This window comes from Trachypithecus francoisi, unplaced genomic scaffold, assembly GCF_009764315.1.
Source record: "Trachypithecus francoisi isolate TF-2019V2 unplaced genomic scaffold, Tfra_2.0 Lachesis_group13, whole genome shotgun sequence".
NCBI classification, from domain to species: Eukaryota; Metazoa; Chordata; class Mammalia; order Primates; family Cercopithecidae; genus Trachypithecus; species Trachypithecus francoisi.
The window spans coordinates 35,177,957-35,197,205 of record NW_022681458.1 but is presented as its reverse complement, the minus strand read 5'-3'; the positions used below and the strand labels follow the sequence as shown (position 1 = coordinate 35,197,205).

General features: G+C 41.1%; 1 protein-coding gene across 10 annotated transcripts in view; it reads right to left on the bottom strand.

Annotated features, from left to right (window-relative positions):
• INO80D (INO80 complex subunit D) overlaps positions 1 to 19,249 on the bottom strand; it is a 98,115-nt gene that overhangs the window by 13,317 nt on the left and 65,549 nt on the right. For all 10 annotated transcript variants that reach the window (XM_033230585.1, XM_033230581.1, XM_033230582.1 and 7 more), the window contains 4 exons: positions 12,824 to 12,933; positions 10,554 to 10,687; positions 2,492 to 2,709; positions 225 to 382 (listed from right to left, as the gene is read on the bottom strand). In XM_033230585.1, the coding sequence (XP_033086476.1) occupies positions 225 to 382; positions 2,492 to 2,709; positions 10,554 to 10,687; positions 12,824 to 12,933 (620 nt within the window). The remainder of the gene's footprint in view (positions 1 to 224; positions 383 to 2,491; positions 2,710 to 10,553; positions 10,688 to 12,823; positions 12,934 to 19,249) is intronic.

Below are 19,249 nucleotides of genomic sequence, written 5' to 3'. Positions count from 1 at the left end.
ACAAGTTATAAACCTAGTCACCAAATTATGAGATGGTTAAACAAACTGCACATTCCTTATCTTCTGAAAGGGGTAAAATAGCTGCAGTGGTATTATATTTCCTATCTACAGTGAAAGACATTACATGTGAGGAGGAGTATGACAAACACATCTCAAAACACTATTTCTTTTCTTATAAACTCATTTTTAAAACCAGTTTCCTTGAGTCAAAATATTGACTATACCTTCAAAAAAATCAAAATCTTGTAAGTCATCAGGTAGCCGTGGCAGGACGTCTGAAAAGTCCTCCTGGTTCAATTCCAAGTCATGTGGAATGTCAGTGATCTCATTGGCAATGTCGTCCGGCAACTCATCAGCACTCAGCTCTGGCGTGGATGGGCTCCTGGGAAACAGGACACTGTTGGTCCCATAACTCCCTCTTTATCTTCACATCAATACCACCAAGCCAAGTTCATTCAACGTGAAAAGAAGCTAATGTCAGGCAGGGCACAGTGGCTCATGCCTGTAATCCCAGCACTTTGGAGGCCAAGGTGAGAGGATCACTTGAGGCCATGAGTTTGAGACCAGCCTGGTCAACATGGCAAAACCTTATCTTTACTAAGAATACAAAAATTAACTGGGCATGGTGGTGTACACCTGTAATCTCTGCTACTCAGGAGGCTAAGGCATGAGAATCGCTTGAACCTAGGAGGCGGAGGTTGCAGTGAGCTGAGATCATGCTACTGCACTCCAGCCTGGGCAACAGGGTGGGACTCTGTCTCAAAAAAAAAAAAACAAAAACAAAATAAAAAAACAAGCTAATGTCTTTTAGGTTTTTTTTTTAAAGGTCAGAAAGCCCTGGCAGGTCTTGAACCCAAGCACAGGGATTAGACAGATGGAAAATAAGGAAGTAACCACTTGAGCTAAAGCCAATCCTAATGTCTTCTAGGGTTTTTTTTAGACAGAGTTTCGCTCTTGTTGCCCAGGTTGGAGTGCAATGGCGTGATCTCGGCTCACTGCAACCTCTGCCTCCTGGGTTCGAGAGATTTTTCTGTCTCAGCCTTCCAAGTAGTTGGGATTACAAGCGCCCACTACTATGCCAAGCTAATTTTTTTTTTTTTTTTTAGTAGAGACGAGGTTTCACCATGTTGGCCAGGCTGGTCTCGAATTCCTGATCTCAGGTGATCCACCCACCTCGGCCTCCCAAAGTGTTGGAATTACAGATATGAGCCACCATGCCTGGCCTTTTTTTTTTTTTTTTTTTTTGAGGCGGAGTCTTGCTGTCGCCCAGGCTAGAGTGCAATGGCGCGATCTCAGCTCACTGCAACCTCTACCTCCCATGTTCCAGCGATTCTTCTGCCTCAGCCTCCCGAGTAGCTGAGATTACGGGTGCCCACTACCACACCTGGCTAATTTTTGTATTTTTAGTAGAGATGGGGGTTTCACCATCTTAGCCAGGCTGGTCTCGAACTCCTGACCTCATGATCCACCTGCCTCTGCCTCTCAAAGTGCTGGGATTACAGGCGTGAGTCACCACACCTGGCCCTAGGTTTTTTATACTCAACAGAAACATAAGAAATTCTAACTTACAGTGTCTCCTCCCCTACTTTTTAAAAGAAGGAAATCTGAAAGTAGAATCACTGCAAAAATACAGGCCTCACCATATGCAGTCACGTATTTCTGCAACCTTCACCCATGTATAAAGAGGCAACAACAACTACTAGGTAATACTTTTACTTCAAATTTGTACAGTGAATCACAATTTGGTGTATCAAGTGTGTCTTAATGCTTTTTAGAAGAATTTCAAATCTGGTTGAAATAATAATTTTAGAAATGAAATTAACAACAGGTAAAATTGAAATGCTTAGCTAAAACAAAAGCTTCATTCTCCTGGTCAAAATGTTTAACCCTGCCAAAATAAATAATGCCTCATATTTTTGATGGAATAATTCTGTTGGAACATATATGGAATTTCTGCTAAATTTTTTTAAAGTTAGAGGCCAGGTGCAGTGGCTCATGCCTGTATTCCCAGCGTTTTGGGAGGCCGAGGTGGGTGGATCACTTGAGGTCCTACTAAAAATACAAAAATCAGCTGGGCGTGATGCCACATAACTGTAATCCTAGAGTAGGGTGGCTGAGGCAGGAGAATTGCTTGAACCCTGGAGGCAGAGGTTGCAGTGAGCCGAGATCGCGCCACTGCACTTAGCCTAGGCGACAGAGCAAGACTTGGTCTCAAGAAAAAAAAAATGTTTTTTAAGTTGACAGTATACAATTAAACTCAACTTCAGCATCTGTTCTCTTTATTGTAAGCAAAAGCTTAATTTTAGATCAAATACAGCCAGATACAGGTAAAATCTAAAATTTATACCAAAAACTATTTTAAAAATCTAGGCTGATATATTAAATGGCTTCTGTAGCCTAGTGACAACTTTACAATAACCACATGAAGCTAGATGTTCTGAGAAGAATCAGAAGACGTAAAGAAAAATTAGGTGCCAGTGGCACCACTGACCGGATCTGAGAGGCCTCCACTGGCAGTGAGACGCTGGCGGGCATGCTGAGGTTCCCTTGGGGGACTGCAGGGGGAATGGGTTTTTGGGGTCGACGAGGTCCACGCCTTCTCTTCTTCTTGTGTTTTTTGGTTAGTGCAGGAGGCTTGGTTTTTTTCCTGGGTTTCCTCTGCTGCTGGTGCTGAACTTTACGGGAGTTATCTCCTCTCAAGAAATTATCCTTTGGAATGAATAAATACGTTTTTAAACTGAGATTATCTGGGAGAAACTTGACAGCTACCTAAAAAATACTTACATCCCTTAATATTCTATATTAATGCCTAAAACATACTGTATGCCCAAAACTATGTATAACAATAATGAAGACACCAAACTTCATCAATTCCAAGATCTACATTTTAATATCTCTGCAATTGGGAAGCATTTTAAATTGTTGGCATTTTACCACTGCAGTCAGCCTGCTGATGGTCATAATAGCTGACACTGTCCACACACACACACACACACACACACGGTTCCAGTTCTTTGTCTTGGCGTCGTTTCTGAATTAAGGTATGTACACTGTTGGTACTACGTGTGGAGGAAAATTTTTTGTGAATGTAGAAAGGCACAAAGAGCAGCAGGGCAAAAAATTAATATTAGTGGAGCATATATTCATTACTGAAGTACTGACCACAATTCTTTCTTTTTTTTTCCCTGTAAGGAAACAACCAAGTGAAAAAGGAAAATAACCACAAAGTAGATGAAGTTGTTCTATTGCTGAAGTACGCAGAAAGTACTCCCTTTCACATGTCAAGCAGCACAGCCAAAACCAGGAACAGTATATAACATAAAAATCTATGTCTAGATAAGTCTTTTAAAAGCTCTTTAATAAGTCTAAAACAAAAATTCTAAGTGATAAGAAAGTACCGCATCACTGGCAACATTTTTTTCTTTCTTGGTGGCACACAGAACAGTGGGGTTTGCAATTGATGTCACCTTTAATTAATTCCCTAATAACTCTTATAGCTATATAAAGATTGTAGACCATAGTAGTTTAAGACTAGTAACTATGACTAGCATCAAAAAATGGAAAAGAAAGCATAAAATTGAAGTATAAATTCAGGAAATCAAAAACAGGTTTAATCCTACTCAAATGCTTGAATGTAAACAATTACAGATTAAGTCACAAATACACAAATTTAAAACAAACCAAAAAAAAGCAGCCACTTCTGGCCAGACGCAGTGGCTGATGCCTGTAATCCCAGCACTTTGGGAGGCCGAGGCGGGCAGATCACCTGAGGTCAGGAGTTTGAGACCAGCCTGGCCAACATGGCGAAACTCCGTCTCTAGTAAAAACACAAAAATTAGCCGAGCCTGGTGACACGTGCATGTAATTAATCCTAGCTACTTGGGAGGCTGAGGCAGGAGAATCGCTTGAACCTGGGAGGCAGAGGTTGCAGTGAGCCGAGATTAAGCCATTGCACTCCAGCCTGGGCAACAAGAGTGAAAGTCAGTCTCAAAAAAAAAAAAAGCTACTTTTCAGACTCTGTAGTTCTTTCTGTCTCAACACTTGAGGTCTACTTGTATTATGTCCACTATTTAACTCAACAAATGGTGAATGCACAAGGACCAGTACCCGAACATGGTGCTCTGCATCCATTCCAGGCTTTCCCTCCAGCACCAGTGCTGATCTCAGGAGGAAGTTAGGGAGCTCTCACCCAAGAGAAAATAAGTCCTATCTGTAAGACTCCCAGTGATCACCTGGGTCAGGTTTTAGGTTCCTGCCTGATTCTCCTAAGCTTGTGTGGAGTGGCCTTGTGGCACTCTTGGTACTGTGCCAGATACTTCACACAGAACAGCCCGTGACTGATACCTGCCTTGCTCGCCTCCAGAGAGCTAGAGTCCCCACTCCCTGAGGCTTTCCTAATGCCAGCTGTTCTTTTACCTAGCTTCAGTGCACAGTGAAATACTATTCACTCCCAACTTTTGTCTCATTCTACCTCTATGTCAAGGCAATGCACTCACCATCTGTCATAGGATCTTACAAAGGTGGAATCCCATGTTCTGCTTGACAGCTGGGACTTCCTGCAGCTGGAGTCTCTTACCAATGGCTGTCACATTCTAGTTCTGAATCTTAACCCCTTACATCGGTGTGCCTAACCATTAATGTATTCAACAATTACCCACTGAGCATCTCTAAGTGCTAGGGATACAGCAGTGAACAAAAAAATGCTCCTGTCCTTGTGAAGGTTACATTCTAGTAGGAGAATACAGAAAATAAACAAACTAATGAATAACTGTTAGGCAGACAAATGTTAGGAAGAAAAATGAGGTAGAGTATGAGGATAAAAATTGACAGGGTAACAGGCAGGTGGAAGACTTCTTTGATGAGGCAACACATGATAAACCTGAATGAAAGGAGTGAACCATGCCAAAACTTGGGAAAAGGCCAGGTGTGGTGACTCATGCCTTTAATTCCAACACTTTGGGAGGCAGTGGCAGGAGGATGTGATGGGAAGCCATTAACAGGTTTTGATTATGGAGCTAATATGATCAGACGTATAGTCTAAAGGGCCTGCTCTAAAGGCTAATTACCACAGAATTCCCTTTCTATGACATTCTGGAAAATGTAAAATTATAGGGGCAGAAAATAGATCAGGAGGGATGGAGCAAAGGGATGACTACAAAGGGGGTAGTATAAGAGAATCTGGGGAGCTGTTCTGTATCTTGATTTAGGTGGTGGTTATACAACTGTATGTATCTACAAAACTCCTAAGAGTGTACACTAAAAAGTGAATTCAATTCAAAGAAAGTAGAACATATACACACCCAGCCTACTCTGGCTGCTATGTAAACAACATACCCCCTGTGACAGGGGCATATGGTAAGAAGGGAGATCAATTAGGAGACTATTACAATAACCCAGGCAAAGATAACGATAGCCTGGACTAGAATCGTAGCAGTGAAATTGATAAAATGTGTTTGGATTCAGAATATAATATGAAAATAGAGGCTGGGCACAGTGGTTCAGGCTTGTAATCCCAGCACTTTGGGAGGCCAAGGTGGGCAGATTATTTGAGGTCAGGAGTTCAAGACCAACCTGGCCAGCATGGTGAAATCCTGTGTCTACGAAAAAATACAAAAATTAACTAGGCGTAGTGGCACGTGCCTGTAGTCCCAGCTACTCAGGAGGTTACTGTGAGCCAAGATTGCACCACTGCACTCAAACCTGGGTGGGTGACAAAGAGGCACTCTGTCTCAATAACAGAAACAAAGGGAAAAAAAGGCAGAGCCAAGAGATTTGCACATAGTTTTCATCTCCCAGTGTCAGTCTCTCACAGGACTACTGATGGGATACAAGTGCTTGTTATAGTCTCTTATGTAATTTTTAACCTAAAACAAAAATAGCTCAAACTAGTGCCAGATTCTTTAACTGTCTTCAGAGAGAAAACCATTTTCAAATATTTGTATTGTAAATACTTTAAAAAATTTTGATTAGTATAATTGTGATTGTCATATTATTATATAAAATATATGTTATTTTATGACTACTTTACATTATACTAATTCAGTCTTAGGTTTGCCTCATTGAATTTGCCTAAGTAGGAAAGTTTAGCCGAAAAGAATAAAACCGTGTTCAATTTCTCTAAAAGCATTCACATAATAATTTTTATAGGAGGCCGGGCACAGTGGCGCATGCCTGTAATCCCAGCACTTTGGGAGGCCAAGGCGGATGAATTATGAGGTCAGGAGATCGAGACCATCCTGGCTAACACGGTGAAACTCCATCTCTATTAAAAATACAAAACTTAGCCAGGTGTGGTGGTGGGCACCTGTAGTCCCAGCTACTTGGGAGGCTGAGGCAGGAGAATGGCGTGAACCCAGGAGGCAGAGCTTGCAGTGAGCCGAGATGGTGCCACTGCACTCCAGCCTGAGCGAGACTCCGTCTCAAAAAAAAAAAAATTGTTATAGGAACCAAAAATTCACTCATAATAAGTTCCTAAAGCAGACACTGAAGTACAGTTTTTCTACTTAACAGTATCTTCCTACTCTTAGAAGTATGCTGGAATGACAGAATTTTAAAATGAAAATATGCGGTCTCAAAAAAAATAAATAAATAAGAAAATACGCAGCTGGGATCTTTTATTTCGTGATTTGAAAGCTACAGGGTCCCCATTACCATGGGTCTGTGAAATCATCAATGAAGGTCCACAAAAGTGGTTCAAAAAGCATATAGAAATTATTCCTTAGCTATGACAAAGCCTGAATAAGCTGAAAAAAAAACAAAAAACAAAAGCCTATATTCGCTGGGCATGGTGGCTCAAGCCTGTAATCCCAGCACTTTGGGAGGCCAAGTCGGGAGGATCACCTGAGGTCAGGAGTTCAAAACCATCCTGGCCAACATGGAGAAACCCTTTCTCTACTAAAAAAACAAAAATTAGCCAGCACAGTGGCATGCGCCTGTAATCCTAGCTACTCAGGCGGTTGAGCTGCAAGAATCACTTGAACCCAGGGGGCGGAGGTTGCAGTGAGCCGAGACTGCACCACTGCACTACAGCCTGGGTGACAGAGTAAAACCCCATCTCACACACACACAAGAAAGCCTATATTTTAAATGTTTTTATATTATAGTGGAAAAATAATTATTCAACATATGTAATATGTAATCATAATATGTAGTTTAGTATACAAATTTTTCAAAACATATGGTCTGTAAAAGAAACCTAAAAACTAAAGAAGTTCTTGGTGAAAGAGCCAGTTGGTCAGGTTTGGCTCTGTGTCCCCACCCAAATCTCATCTTGTAGCTCCCATAATTCCCATGTGTTGTTGGAGGGAGACAGTGGGAGATGATTGAATTATGGGGGCGTGTCTTTCCCGTGTTGTTCTTGTAACAGTGAATGGGTCTCACAGATCTGATGGCTTTAAAAATGGGAGTTGCCCTGCACAAGCTCTCTTTTTGCCTGCCACCATCCACATAAGATGTGACTTGCTCCTCCCTGCCTTCTGCTGTGATTGTGAGGCCTCCCCAGACATGTGAAACTGTTAGTCCAATTAAACTCCCCCCCTTTTTTTTTAAATTGCCCAGTCTCAGGTATGTCTTTATCAGCAGCATGAAAACAGACTAATAGAGCAGATTGGTACCAGTAGAGTGGGGTATGCTGAAAAGATACCCAAAAATGTGGAACCAACTTTGGAGCTGGGTAACAGGCAGAGATTGAAACAGTTTGGAGGGCTCAAAAGAAGACAGAAAAACATGGGAAAGTTTGGAACTCACTGGAGACTTGTTGAATGGCATTGACAAAAATGCTGATATGATATGGACAATGAAATCCAGGCTGAGGTGGTCTCAGATGGTGACGAGGAACTTGTTGAGAACTGGAGCAAAGGTGACTCTTGTTATGTTTTAGCAAAGAGATTGGCAACATTTTGCCCCTGCCCTAAAGATTTATGGAACTTTGAACTTGAGAGAGATGATTTAGGGTATCTGGCAGAAGAAATTTCTAAGCAGCAAAGCATTCAAGAGGTGACTTGGGTGCTGTTAAAAGTATTCAGTTTTAAAAGGGAAACAGAGCATAAAAGTTTGGAAATTTTGCAGCCTGTCAATGCATTAGAAAAGAAAATCCCATTTTCTGAGGAGAAATTCAATCTAGCTGCAGAAATTTGCATAATTAACAAGGAGCTGAATGTTAATCCCCAAGACAATGGAAAAAATGTCTCCAGGGCATGTCAGAGGTCTTCATGGCAGCCCCTCCCATCACAGGCCTGGAGGCCTAGGAGGAAAAGATGGTTTCATGGGCCAAACCTAAGGCTCCCTTGCTCTGTGCAGCCTAGGGACTTGGCCCTGCGTTCCAATCACTCCAGCCATGGCTAAAAGGGAGCAAAGCAGACCTCGGGCTGTTGCTTCAGAGGGTGGAAGCCCCAAGCCTTAGCAGCTTCCACATAGTGTTGAGCCTGCAAGTACACAGAAGAACTGAGGTTTGGGAACCTCCACCTAGATTACAGAAGATGTATAGAAACAGGCTGGGCATGGTGGCTCATGCTTGTCATCTCAGAACTTTAGGAGGCTGAGGTGAGCGGATCATCTGAGGTCAGGAGTTCCAGACCACCCTGGCCAATACGGTTAGACCCTGTCTCTGCTAAAACTACACACAAATTAGTCAAGTATGGTGGCACATGCCTGTAAGCCCAGCTACTTGGGAGGCTGAAGAATGAGAACTGCTTAAACCTCGAAAGCAGAGGTTGCTGTGAGCCAAGATCAAACCACTGCACTTCAGCCTGGGTGACAGAGTGAGACTCTGTCTCCCAAAACAAAAAAAAGATGTATACAAATGCCTGGATGCCCAGGCAGAAGTTTGCTGTAGGGGTGAGGCCCTCCAGGGGAACCTCTGCTAGGGTAGTGCAGAAGGAAAATGTGGGGTGGGAGCCCCCACACAGAGTCCCTCCTGGGACACCACCTAGTGGAGCTGTGAGAAGAGGGCCACCATCCTCCCGACCCCAGAATGGTAGATCTACTGACAGCTTGCACTGTGCACCTGGAAAAGCTGCGGATACTCAATGCCAGCCCGTGAAAACAGTCAGGAAGGGGGCTATATCCTGCAAAGTCACAGGGGCGGAGCTGCCCAAGACTATGGGAACCTACATTTTGCATCAGCTTGACCTAGATGTGAGACACGAAGTCAAAGGAGATCATTTTGGAGCTTTACGATATGACTCTCCACTGGATTTTTAGACTTGCATGGAGCCTGTAGCCCCTTTGCTTTGGCCAATTTCTCCCATTTGGAACAGCTGTATCTACCTGATGGCTATACCCCCATTGTATCTAGGAAGTAACTAACTTGCTTTTGATTTTACAGGCTCATAGGCAGAAGAGACTTGCCTTGTCTCAGATGAGACTTTGGACTCTGGACTTTTGAATTAATGCTGAAATGAGTTGAGACTTTGGAGGACTGTTGGGAAAGCATGCTTCGTACTGAAATGTGATATGGGATTTGGGAGGTGCCAGGGTGGAATGATATGGTTTGGCTCTGTGTCCCAACCCAGATCTCATCTTGTAGCTCCCATAATTCCCACGTTGTAGGAGGGACCTGGTGGGAGGCGACTGAATTATGGGGCAGGTCTTTCCTGCGTTGTTCTTTAATAGTAATGGGTCTCATGTGATCTGATGACTTTACAAATGGGAGTTGCCCTGCACAAGCTCTCTTTTTGCCTGCCGCCATCCATGTAAGATGTGACTTACTCCTCCTTGCCTTCCACCGTGATTTTGAGGCCTCCCCAGCCATGTAGAACTGTTAGTTCAATTAAACCTTTCTTTTGTAAATTGTCCAGTCTCAGGTATGTCTTTATCAGAGGTGTGAAAACAGACTAATACACCAGTGAGTCACACACATTGAGAATGAGGTCCAAAAAGGCTGAATCCTTAGTCCCTAGTTACACACCAAGCTGGCAGCAAAGCCAGGATCACAGGTTCCAACTATTAAGTCCTGGTCTAATACCCATTCCCTCACCCTGAGAATCCCTGAAAATTGTAACATGCTTATAGAGGGCAGGAAGCATCTCACTTTCTAGTACATAAGATACCTAGGATATGTACATAAGATACATAAGATACCTAATACTGAAAGTATCTTGCATTAACTACTTGATGGATAAAAACAATAAAAAGGAACTTTCTTTAAATGATTATATAATTTACATATTCCTCGAATTCAAATCCGTCTCTCCTCCAAATTATTCTGAATTAATTAGGATTTATGATACTAGCATTAACTAAAGCAATTAATTACATTCAACAGATTTCTAGAAAGGCTGGGCCTTTAAAATTTTATGAACTATTCACAACATTTGTAGAATTGTATATAAGAAAGCAAAAACTTAGAGACATAGGAACAAAGAGTATTTAGAAATTCTGCTATGTATAAGAAACATATTTTAAGGGAATAAAATGTATCTTAAGGGAATAAAAATCCTGTCTCAAAACTTGTTTCAGTGATTTATATACATACATAGTTTGTGCTAAGTCACAAAATATTTCCTACAGTGGATAGCTACGAAAAGTTTGAAAGCCTCTGTTGCAGAACTTACCATTTTTTTGGCATGTTCTTCACACAGAGGTGTCTGATGTGTAATGTCAAAAACTGGCACAGAGCACTGCTGTCCATCTGCAAACTTGGCTGTGCAACTTGAGAAGAGCTGCTGAGAGTGGTTCAAGAGGATATCTGGGTTTTTTTTAAGTTAGGAATAAAACACACTGAAACTCTAATTTTTCACTTTCTGTATAAAATTTGCTTGTTCCCTTACTTACGTTTAATAAGTACAAACTTTACTACCCATAATAAATATAAATATTACCCGTATCAGCACTAGCTCCACTACTGATATGGGAAAATAATAGTAGAATTTATCAGATGACAACTCTGAAGGACTCTGTTTTGCTAATGGGATCCTGATACCAGTCTCCTTAACGACCATTCTGAACCAAATTGTGTTATCTGGAAAAGCAGGGCCATTTCCTTCTTAACAGGTGAACTCCACTTAAAGTTCCACTCAAAGTTTTTGCTTTTTGTTTTGAGATGAAGTCTCGCTGTTACCCAGGCTGGAGTGCAATGGCACGATCTCGGCTCACTGCCACCTCCGCCTCCTGGGTTCAAGCAAGCGATTCTCCTGTCTCAGCCTCCCGAGTAGCTGGGATTACAGGCATGTGTCACCACATCTGGATAATTTATCGTATTTTTAGTAGAGACAGGGTTTCACCATGTTGGTCAGGCTGGTCTCCAACTCCTGACCTCAAGTGATCCACCCGCCTCAGCCTCCCAAAGTGCTGGGATTACAGGTGTGAGCCACCACACCCAGCCCAGACAGGTATTTTTTAGAGATTATGATTGTTCACCACAAGCTGCCTAGCAGGTAGCCCAAGGATCCTGGATCAGCTTAGCCATATATCATCTTTTCTATCTGAATGCAGTATTCTCTTACCCACAACCATATGAAGTCTACACATATTCACTAAGAGTATTATGTAAAATACAAAATTGAGATTATAGGCGTAAGCCACCGTGTGCCCGGCCAATGGCTTTCTTTTTTTAAACAGCTCTTAAAAGGAAAATTTTCTGCCTATGATACTCACAAAGAATAAAAATTTAAAGACATAATTATTAAAACTCATCTTTCCAAATTGGAATATTTTGCTTCACATTTCCAGCACCAAACTCAGACTCACAACTTACGAAAAATTACTTTTAAATCAAAACTTTAGTATTGGCCAGGCATAGTGGCTCACACCTATACTCTCAGGACTGTGGGAAGCCAAGGTGGGTGGATTTATTGAGCCTCAGGAGTTCAAGATCAGCCTGGGCAACAAAAAAGTATGAAAATTAGTCGGGCATGGTGGTGCATGGCTGTAGTCCCAGGTACTCAGGAGGCTATGATCACCTGAGCCCAGGGAGGTCAAGACTGCAGTGAACTGTGATTGTATCATACACTCCAGCCTCGGTGATAGAGTAAGACCCTGCCTCTAAACAAACAAACCTGAGCTTTACATCATCAATATTTTTAAGCACTCCCTGCTTTTAGCTACTACATTTCCTTAAGACTTACCTTGTATCTATTAAGTACCTTTGTGTTTTTCCTTTATGTTTTTTAGGTATAACTATAAAGCCTTTATTACATAGAAAGTGCTGCTGAAAAAGCTGTTCCAAGAACAGAAAAGAGGTCAAAAATTAAATAGATGGTAAAGATAAGTAATTGCTGCTATTTTTAAATGCTACCTAATTTTAAATATTCAATAAAAGTCACAGCAATAAGATTTCATCACCAACCTAAAGCTTCTTAACATAGGTTTTCCTCAATTATACTTTAAAAGAGATCTTCTTTCCTAGTCAGTGATGTTTGTTACCTTTCATTCATTTCAAATCAGCACTGTACTCATTAAAAAGAGTAAACTAATCTTATAGGAAAAAGTACTATAAAAGTGTAAAACTGTGTAACTGTCTTAGAAGACTAAAACAGATTTTAATAATGTGATTTGATTTTGTCCATCAATGAGTGTTATAGCTCCTTCTTACAAGCTACCAAGAACCACCTGAGGGATCAGAATTCTATTAACAAAATATAATTAAGTGACAGACACTGGAGGAACCTGCTATTTGCTATCAATTTTGCTTATTTTTTGTGATTTTTGAATAAAACAGGAAAAATTATTCAGAGGATGTCATGAAAATTATGTTACATAAAATTATTTTAAACATTAAATAGGTATGGTTTCAAAAGTAATTCACTTGATTTAAAAATGAAATACATAGCCCCAAATTAGGTTGCACTTTTTCAATGCACATTCCATTTAGTTGAAAGGATACGTTGGAAACAATGTCTGGTGAATGGAAGGGCTTTGTTAGTGCACTGTTCACCCTTCACGGTTCCACTGCATGCTGCTGGTTCCACTTCCCTCAACTTGGTCCGGCTTATGCTAAGGAAAGAAAAACACAAAATTAATTTTAAAAAAATGCTTTAAGAATCCAGGGTAATTTTTCAATATGATGTCACAGCTCTGTAACACTCTCATTATAATATCTATAACATCTACAGTCACTAAATAAAATGCAAATGTGAGTTAAAGAAACACGGTACTACAATTACCAATTGTGTTATTTCCCTAATCTTCTGACATTCAAAGTAAATAATTACATCACAATATGTTTCAAGTATGTCTGTTTTTTTTTTTTTTAAGTGATGTTTTATTTCTCTTTTCTTCACAAAGAGGCAGTAGAGAAAAGTGATGAAGAACATGAGAGAAGAATCAGAAAGACCCGGTTCTAAATCTCAGCTCTCCCTCTTACTAACTGTGTGACTATGGGCATGTTGCTAGGCCTCATTTAAGCCTCAATTTTCTCATCTGTGAAGTAGAGACAGTAAGGTACCTTGAGCTGGCAGGGTTGTTGGGAGCATAAAAAGATTAAGCACATCTAAACCACTTATATACAGTATATAGTATTACATAGTAAACAGTCAGTGGTTGTTAGTCATGACTATGATTATCACCACTATTAGGAATTGATTGCCTCATGCTGCTAAACCCATAAATCTGTAAAAAACTCTTCATCTCATACATGGGGAAGAGGATACTGAGATGCAGAAATGGCTGAATGGCTTTTATCCTCCAAGGTGAACTCACTTTAGATCCATTTTTTTAAACTTTCTATTACATGTGCAATCCATGTTTCATTAAATTTTATCTCCACTTTGTACACTTAATGTTTAAATATTTTAACTTATTTAAAATCTTATGAATAAGCAATGTATTCACATGGATCCATAAAAAAAATGAAAGAACATTAGGCAGGGAAGAAATGACTTCTCGCCCTTGCCCCCGAATTTGCCAGCCCCCACTCCCTCTATAATATGTATTCATTTTATTAGTTTGCAGATCCTTCCAGTTTCTTTACACAAACATATAAAAACATAAATAAGTAACATTTAAATTCTTAGAAGTGGGCCAGGTGCAGTGGTTCACACCTGTAATCCCAGCACTTTGGGAGACAGAGGAGGGCTCCCCAAATCAAAAAGGATCACTTGAGCCCAGGATTTTGAGACCAGTCTGGGCAACACAGGGAGACCCCCATCTCTATTAAAAAAAGAAAAGAAAAAAGACAATTCTTACAAGTACAAAACCTATCCTATCTACATGACTCTAGAAAGCATCACAAACCATTAGGCTTTTACAAGTCTGAATATGAAGGAAAAAATCTACTTAACATACTGAGTTCAAGTCAGATATCACAAACAAAAAATCCTTTGAGCTGTTTGTTTCTAGTATCTTTCTCAGGGTTTCAAAGGAATGATTTACACTAATTGGGTTAAGGCCACACAGAATCTAAATTACATATGAATTCATACAAAATATAAATAATACTTCTACCATAGTTATTAATTTCATATAAGCACTGTTTATATGTCCATTGTGCTGCCTTAAAATCTGCCTTAACTAAGATTTCTGCAAGATTTGGCAGGATTATAAGAGTAGGGAAGTGGATCATAGAACTAAACAGTTTATTCCTAATAGTTTATCCACCATTTCTTTAAAAAGTTTACATTAAATTTAGCCCTATAAAAAGAATATATAATTTCAAATAAATAAACCTTTACTATTCTGGCAGCTAAGCTCAAATTCTCTTGGTCTAGATTTAAACAGAAGGGTCTCTATATTAAAGGGATACTTCTCTTTTTTTATTTTGAGACAGAGTTTTGCTCTGTTGCCCAGGCTGGAGTGCAATGGTGTGATCTTGGCTGACTGCAACCCCCGCCTCCGGGGTTCAGGTGATTCCCCTGACTCAGCCTCCCGAGTAGCTGGGATTACAGGTGCCTGCCACCACGCCTGGTTAATTTTTTGTATTTTTAGTAGAGATGGGGTTTCACTAAGTTGGCCGGGCTGGTCTTTAACTCTTGACCTCGGGTGATCCACCCGCCTCAGCCTCCCAAAATGCTGGGATTACAGGCATGAGCCACCACACCCTGCCTAAAGGGATGATTTTCATTAAACACTCTAATAAACTGCTCAGCTATCTTGAAAGACTAGTGTACAATACATTCCCTCATTTTCTTTATTCTAAACTTGCAAAATAACTATTGGTTTCAGTTTTTAAAATTGCCTTATGTTTCAATAACCTCATGGACAAATAAAGGTAAAAATGGCCAGACACGGTGGCTCACATCAGTAAATCCCAGTACTTTGGGAGGCTGAGGCAGGTGGATCACGAGGTCAGGAGTTCGAGACCAGCCTGGCCAACATAGTGAAACCCTGTATCTACTACAAACACAAAAAATTTAGCCGGATGTGGTGGCAGGCACCTGTAATCCCAGCTATTCGGGAGGCTGAGGCAGAAGAATCACTTGAACCAGGGAGGCGGAGATTGCAGTGAGCCAATATCGCACCACTGCACTCCAGCCTGGGTGACAGAGTGGAACTCCGTCTCAGAAAAAAAAAGAAAAAAAAAAAAAAGAAAAAATGCTTGATGTAATGTTAGATATATTTTATTATCCAAATAAGCCCAAGAAAACAAAGGGAATTACCAAAACTTTTTCATGTTTTTCACATTTAAAAAATCTACTACAGGATTCCCCTTGACGTGCTCTATTGCATCCCCCATAAATGATGTTTTCATACAAACAACATCAGTCACTGTACGATTGTGGGCTGCAAGATACTTAATTTGGGTTCACATACTTGAAGCTATTTCAATGGCTTATTCCACTTACTCATCAATAAATACGACAAAGTTATTTGATAGGAAAGACTAACATTATTTAGCTTGCATACAAACTATGTCTTATTTTATTGAGAAAGAGTCTCCCTCTGTCACCCAGGCTGGAATGCAATGGTGCAATCTCAGCTCACTGCAAGTTCTGCCTCCTAGGTTCAAGCAATTCTCCCACAGCAGCCTCCTGAGTAGCTGGGACTACAGGTGCATGCCACCACACCCAGCCACCATGCCTGGCCAACAAACGGTATTTTAAAGGATCCGGGCCGGGCGCGGTGGTTCATGTCTGTAATCTCAGCACTTTGGGAGGCCAAGGCAGGCAGATTACCTTAGGTCAGGAGTTCGAGACCAGCTTGGCCAACATGGTTAAACCCTGTCTCTACTAAAAATACAGAACAATTAGCCAGAGGTGGTGAAGGGTGCCTGTAATCCCAGCTACTTGGGAGGCTGAGGCAGGAGAATCGCTTGAACCCGGGAGGTGGAGCTTGCAGGGAGCCGAGACAGTGCCATTGCATTCCAGCCTGGGCAACAAGAGTGAAACTCCATCTCAAAAAACTGAAAAATTAATAAACGGTCCACATTAGAAGGCAGCCATTAAACTTTTAATTTCTAAAATATGTAATGCCAACCTTTTATATATCTTTTTTTTGAAACTGGGACTTTGATACCAAAAATATCAAATAGAGGGCAGCATGCAACTAAAAGTTGACTTTCGTGACCCTAGAATATAATGTAATATAAAAAGCTGCCGGCCAGGCACAGTGGCTCATGCTTGTAATCCTACCACTTTGGGAGGCCTGTGGAGGGCAGATCAGGTCAGGAGTTTATGACCAGCCTAGCCAACATAGTGAAACTCCATCTCTACTAAAAATACAAAAACTTAGCCAGGCATAGTGGCGTGTGCCTGTAGTCCCAGCTACTCGGGAGGCTGAGGGAGACTTGCTTGAACCCAGGAGGCGGAGGTTGTGGTGAGCCAAGATTGTGCCACTGCACTCCAGCCTGGGCAACAGAGTGAGACTCATCTAAAAAAATTTTAAAAAGCTGGCAATCACCAAAGAATGATTATGATACATTGTTACATGATTATCAGCCATACATTGGCCCATAAACTTTTCACTAATCATGGGTGACACAACCGAATATCATCAAATCAATCTGAAAACTGTAACAGGGTCCATCTTAGTGTTTGTTTGTTGTGGCAGTTATCATTAACGTTTTTTAAATATCGCTGACGTCACTTTGGAAGATGTTCTGAAAATAACCAGTTAAGAATCGTAGATATATATAGTTTTCCATACAAATGCCAAATTTTTCCAAACTCTTGTATAGTCTTTTACATCTCTGACAAGATCATAATAATATATTAGACTCAGCGTACACATTTACATACAAATTGGTTCATGCTGGACAATTCTACTAAAAGTATACACCTGAAAGCATTATATCATATAAATGTTAGATATCATTATTTTATAACCTGTGTCAAACTGAGGAAATTCCTTCAACAAATAGAGAACAGACCTTCATTTATTCAATTACATTCACTCATTCATCAATACCGGAGATTTAGGAACAAACTTGTTCCTGCTCTCATGGAAATTACTGTCTAGCATGAGAGACAGACATTAATATAGGTATAAAATTCTACAATTGCCGGGCGCGGTGGCTCAAGCCTGTAATCCCAGCACTTTGGGAGGCCGAGTCGGGCGGATCACGAGGTCAGGAGATCGAGACCATCCTGGCTAACACGGTGAAACCCCGTCTCTACTAAAAATACAAAAAAACTAGCCGGGCGAGGTGGCGGGCGCCTGTAGTCCCAGCTACTCCGGAGGCTGAGGCAGGAGAATGGTGTGAACCCGGGAGGCAGAGCTTGCAGTGAGCTGAGATCCGGCCACTGCACTCCAGCCTGGGCAATAGAGCAAGACTCCGTCTCAAAAAATAAATAAATAAAATAAAATAAAATAAAATCCTGCCTCAGCCTCCCGAGTAGCTGGGACTACAGGCGCCAGCCACCTCGCCCGGCTAGCTTTTTTTGTATTTGTTAGTAGAGACAGGGTTTCACCGTGTTAGCCAGGATGGTGTCGAACTCCTGACCTCGTGATCCGCCCGTCTCGGCCTCCCAAAGTGCTGGGATTACAGGCTTGAGCCACCGCGCCCGGCCATAAAATAAAATTCTACAATTAAACAGAATACACAGCACAGTAGGCATACATAGTAGAGGGAACCTAACATAGTCCAGGGAATCAGGGAATGTATCTCTAAGAAGATAAGTCTCTGAGTAAGCTGAGACCTGAAGGATGTTCTAGAACAGATAGTAGATCCAGAGGACTGAGAGGTCTAGGAGCCAGGCAAGATGATTTGGGTGTAAGGAAAGAGTAGGCTGCAGCCATTACATATGGTATATTAGATACTTCAAACAACTCTAACCTGTTCCACTTCTAGAAAACTCTTAAGGGCACAGTGCATCCATGTGAGATATGCAACTGAAAATTAGGTCACTTTATTACAACAAATGAAAAGCAAAATACACAACACTAAAAATATCAAAAAAAAGGCATATAAGTAATATGACCAACAGCTACAAAACAAAGGTTATATTTTAACATTTTGTTTTATTTATTTATCTTTTTTTTGTTGTTTGAGATGGGAGTCTTGCTCTGTCGCCTAGGCTAGAATACGGTGTCACAATCTCGGCTCACTGCACCTCTGCCTCCTGGGTTCAAGTGATTCTCCTGCCTCAGCCTCCTGGGTAGCTGGGACTACAGGTGCCCACCACCATGTCCAGCTAATTTTTGTGTTTTTAGTGGAGACAAGGTTTCACTATGTTGGCCAGGCTGGTCTCAAATTCCCGACCTTGTGACCTGCCCACCTCACCCTCCCAAAGTGCTGGGATTATAGGCATGAGCCATAGCGCCTGGCCAGCACTTCGTTTTAAAACCTTTTTATTTCTTCAACTGCCTTATGATCGTTACATAAAAATAAGACCGTACAAACTAAGAATTTTTTTGTTTTATCAATAATCCCGCCATCTAGAATATTTTGGTACATAAATTCCTAAATTTTTTCTCCCTGTATATACTAAAAGTTGTCATATGAAAATATAATAACTGGCCAAGCACGGTAGCTCACGCCTGTAATCCCAGCACTTCGGGAGACCTGAGGTCAGGAACTCCAGACCAGCCTGGACAACATGGCGAAACTCCGTTTCCACTAAAAACACAAAAATTAGCTGGGCGTGGTGGTGAGCGCCTGTAATCCCAGCTACTCAGGAGGCTGAGGCAGAAGAATCGCTTGAACCTGGGAGGTAGAGGCAGCTGAGATCGCATCATTGCACCACAGCCTAGACAATAAGAATGAAACTCCGTCTCAAAAAAAAAAAAAGAAAATGTGATAACTAAAAAGTGTGAAATAGGCTGGTCCATGTGCAGTGGTGTTTACAAGTAATTTATCACAACCAGTTACAGATTTCTTTCTTCCTTCTCCACTCCCACTGCTTCACTTGACTAGCCTTAAAAGAAAAAAAAAAAT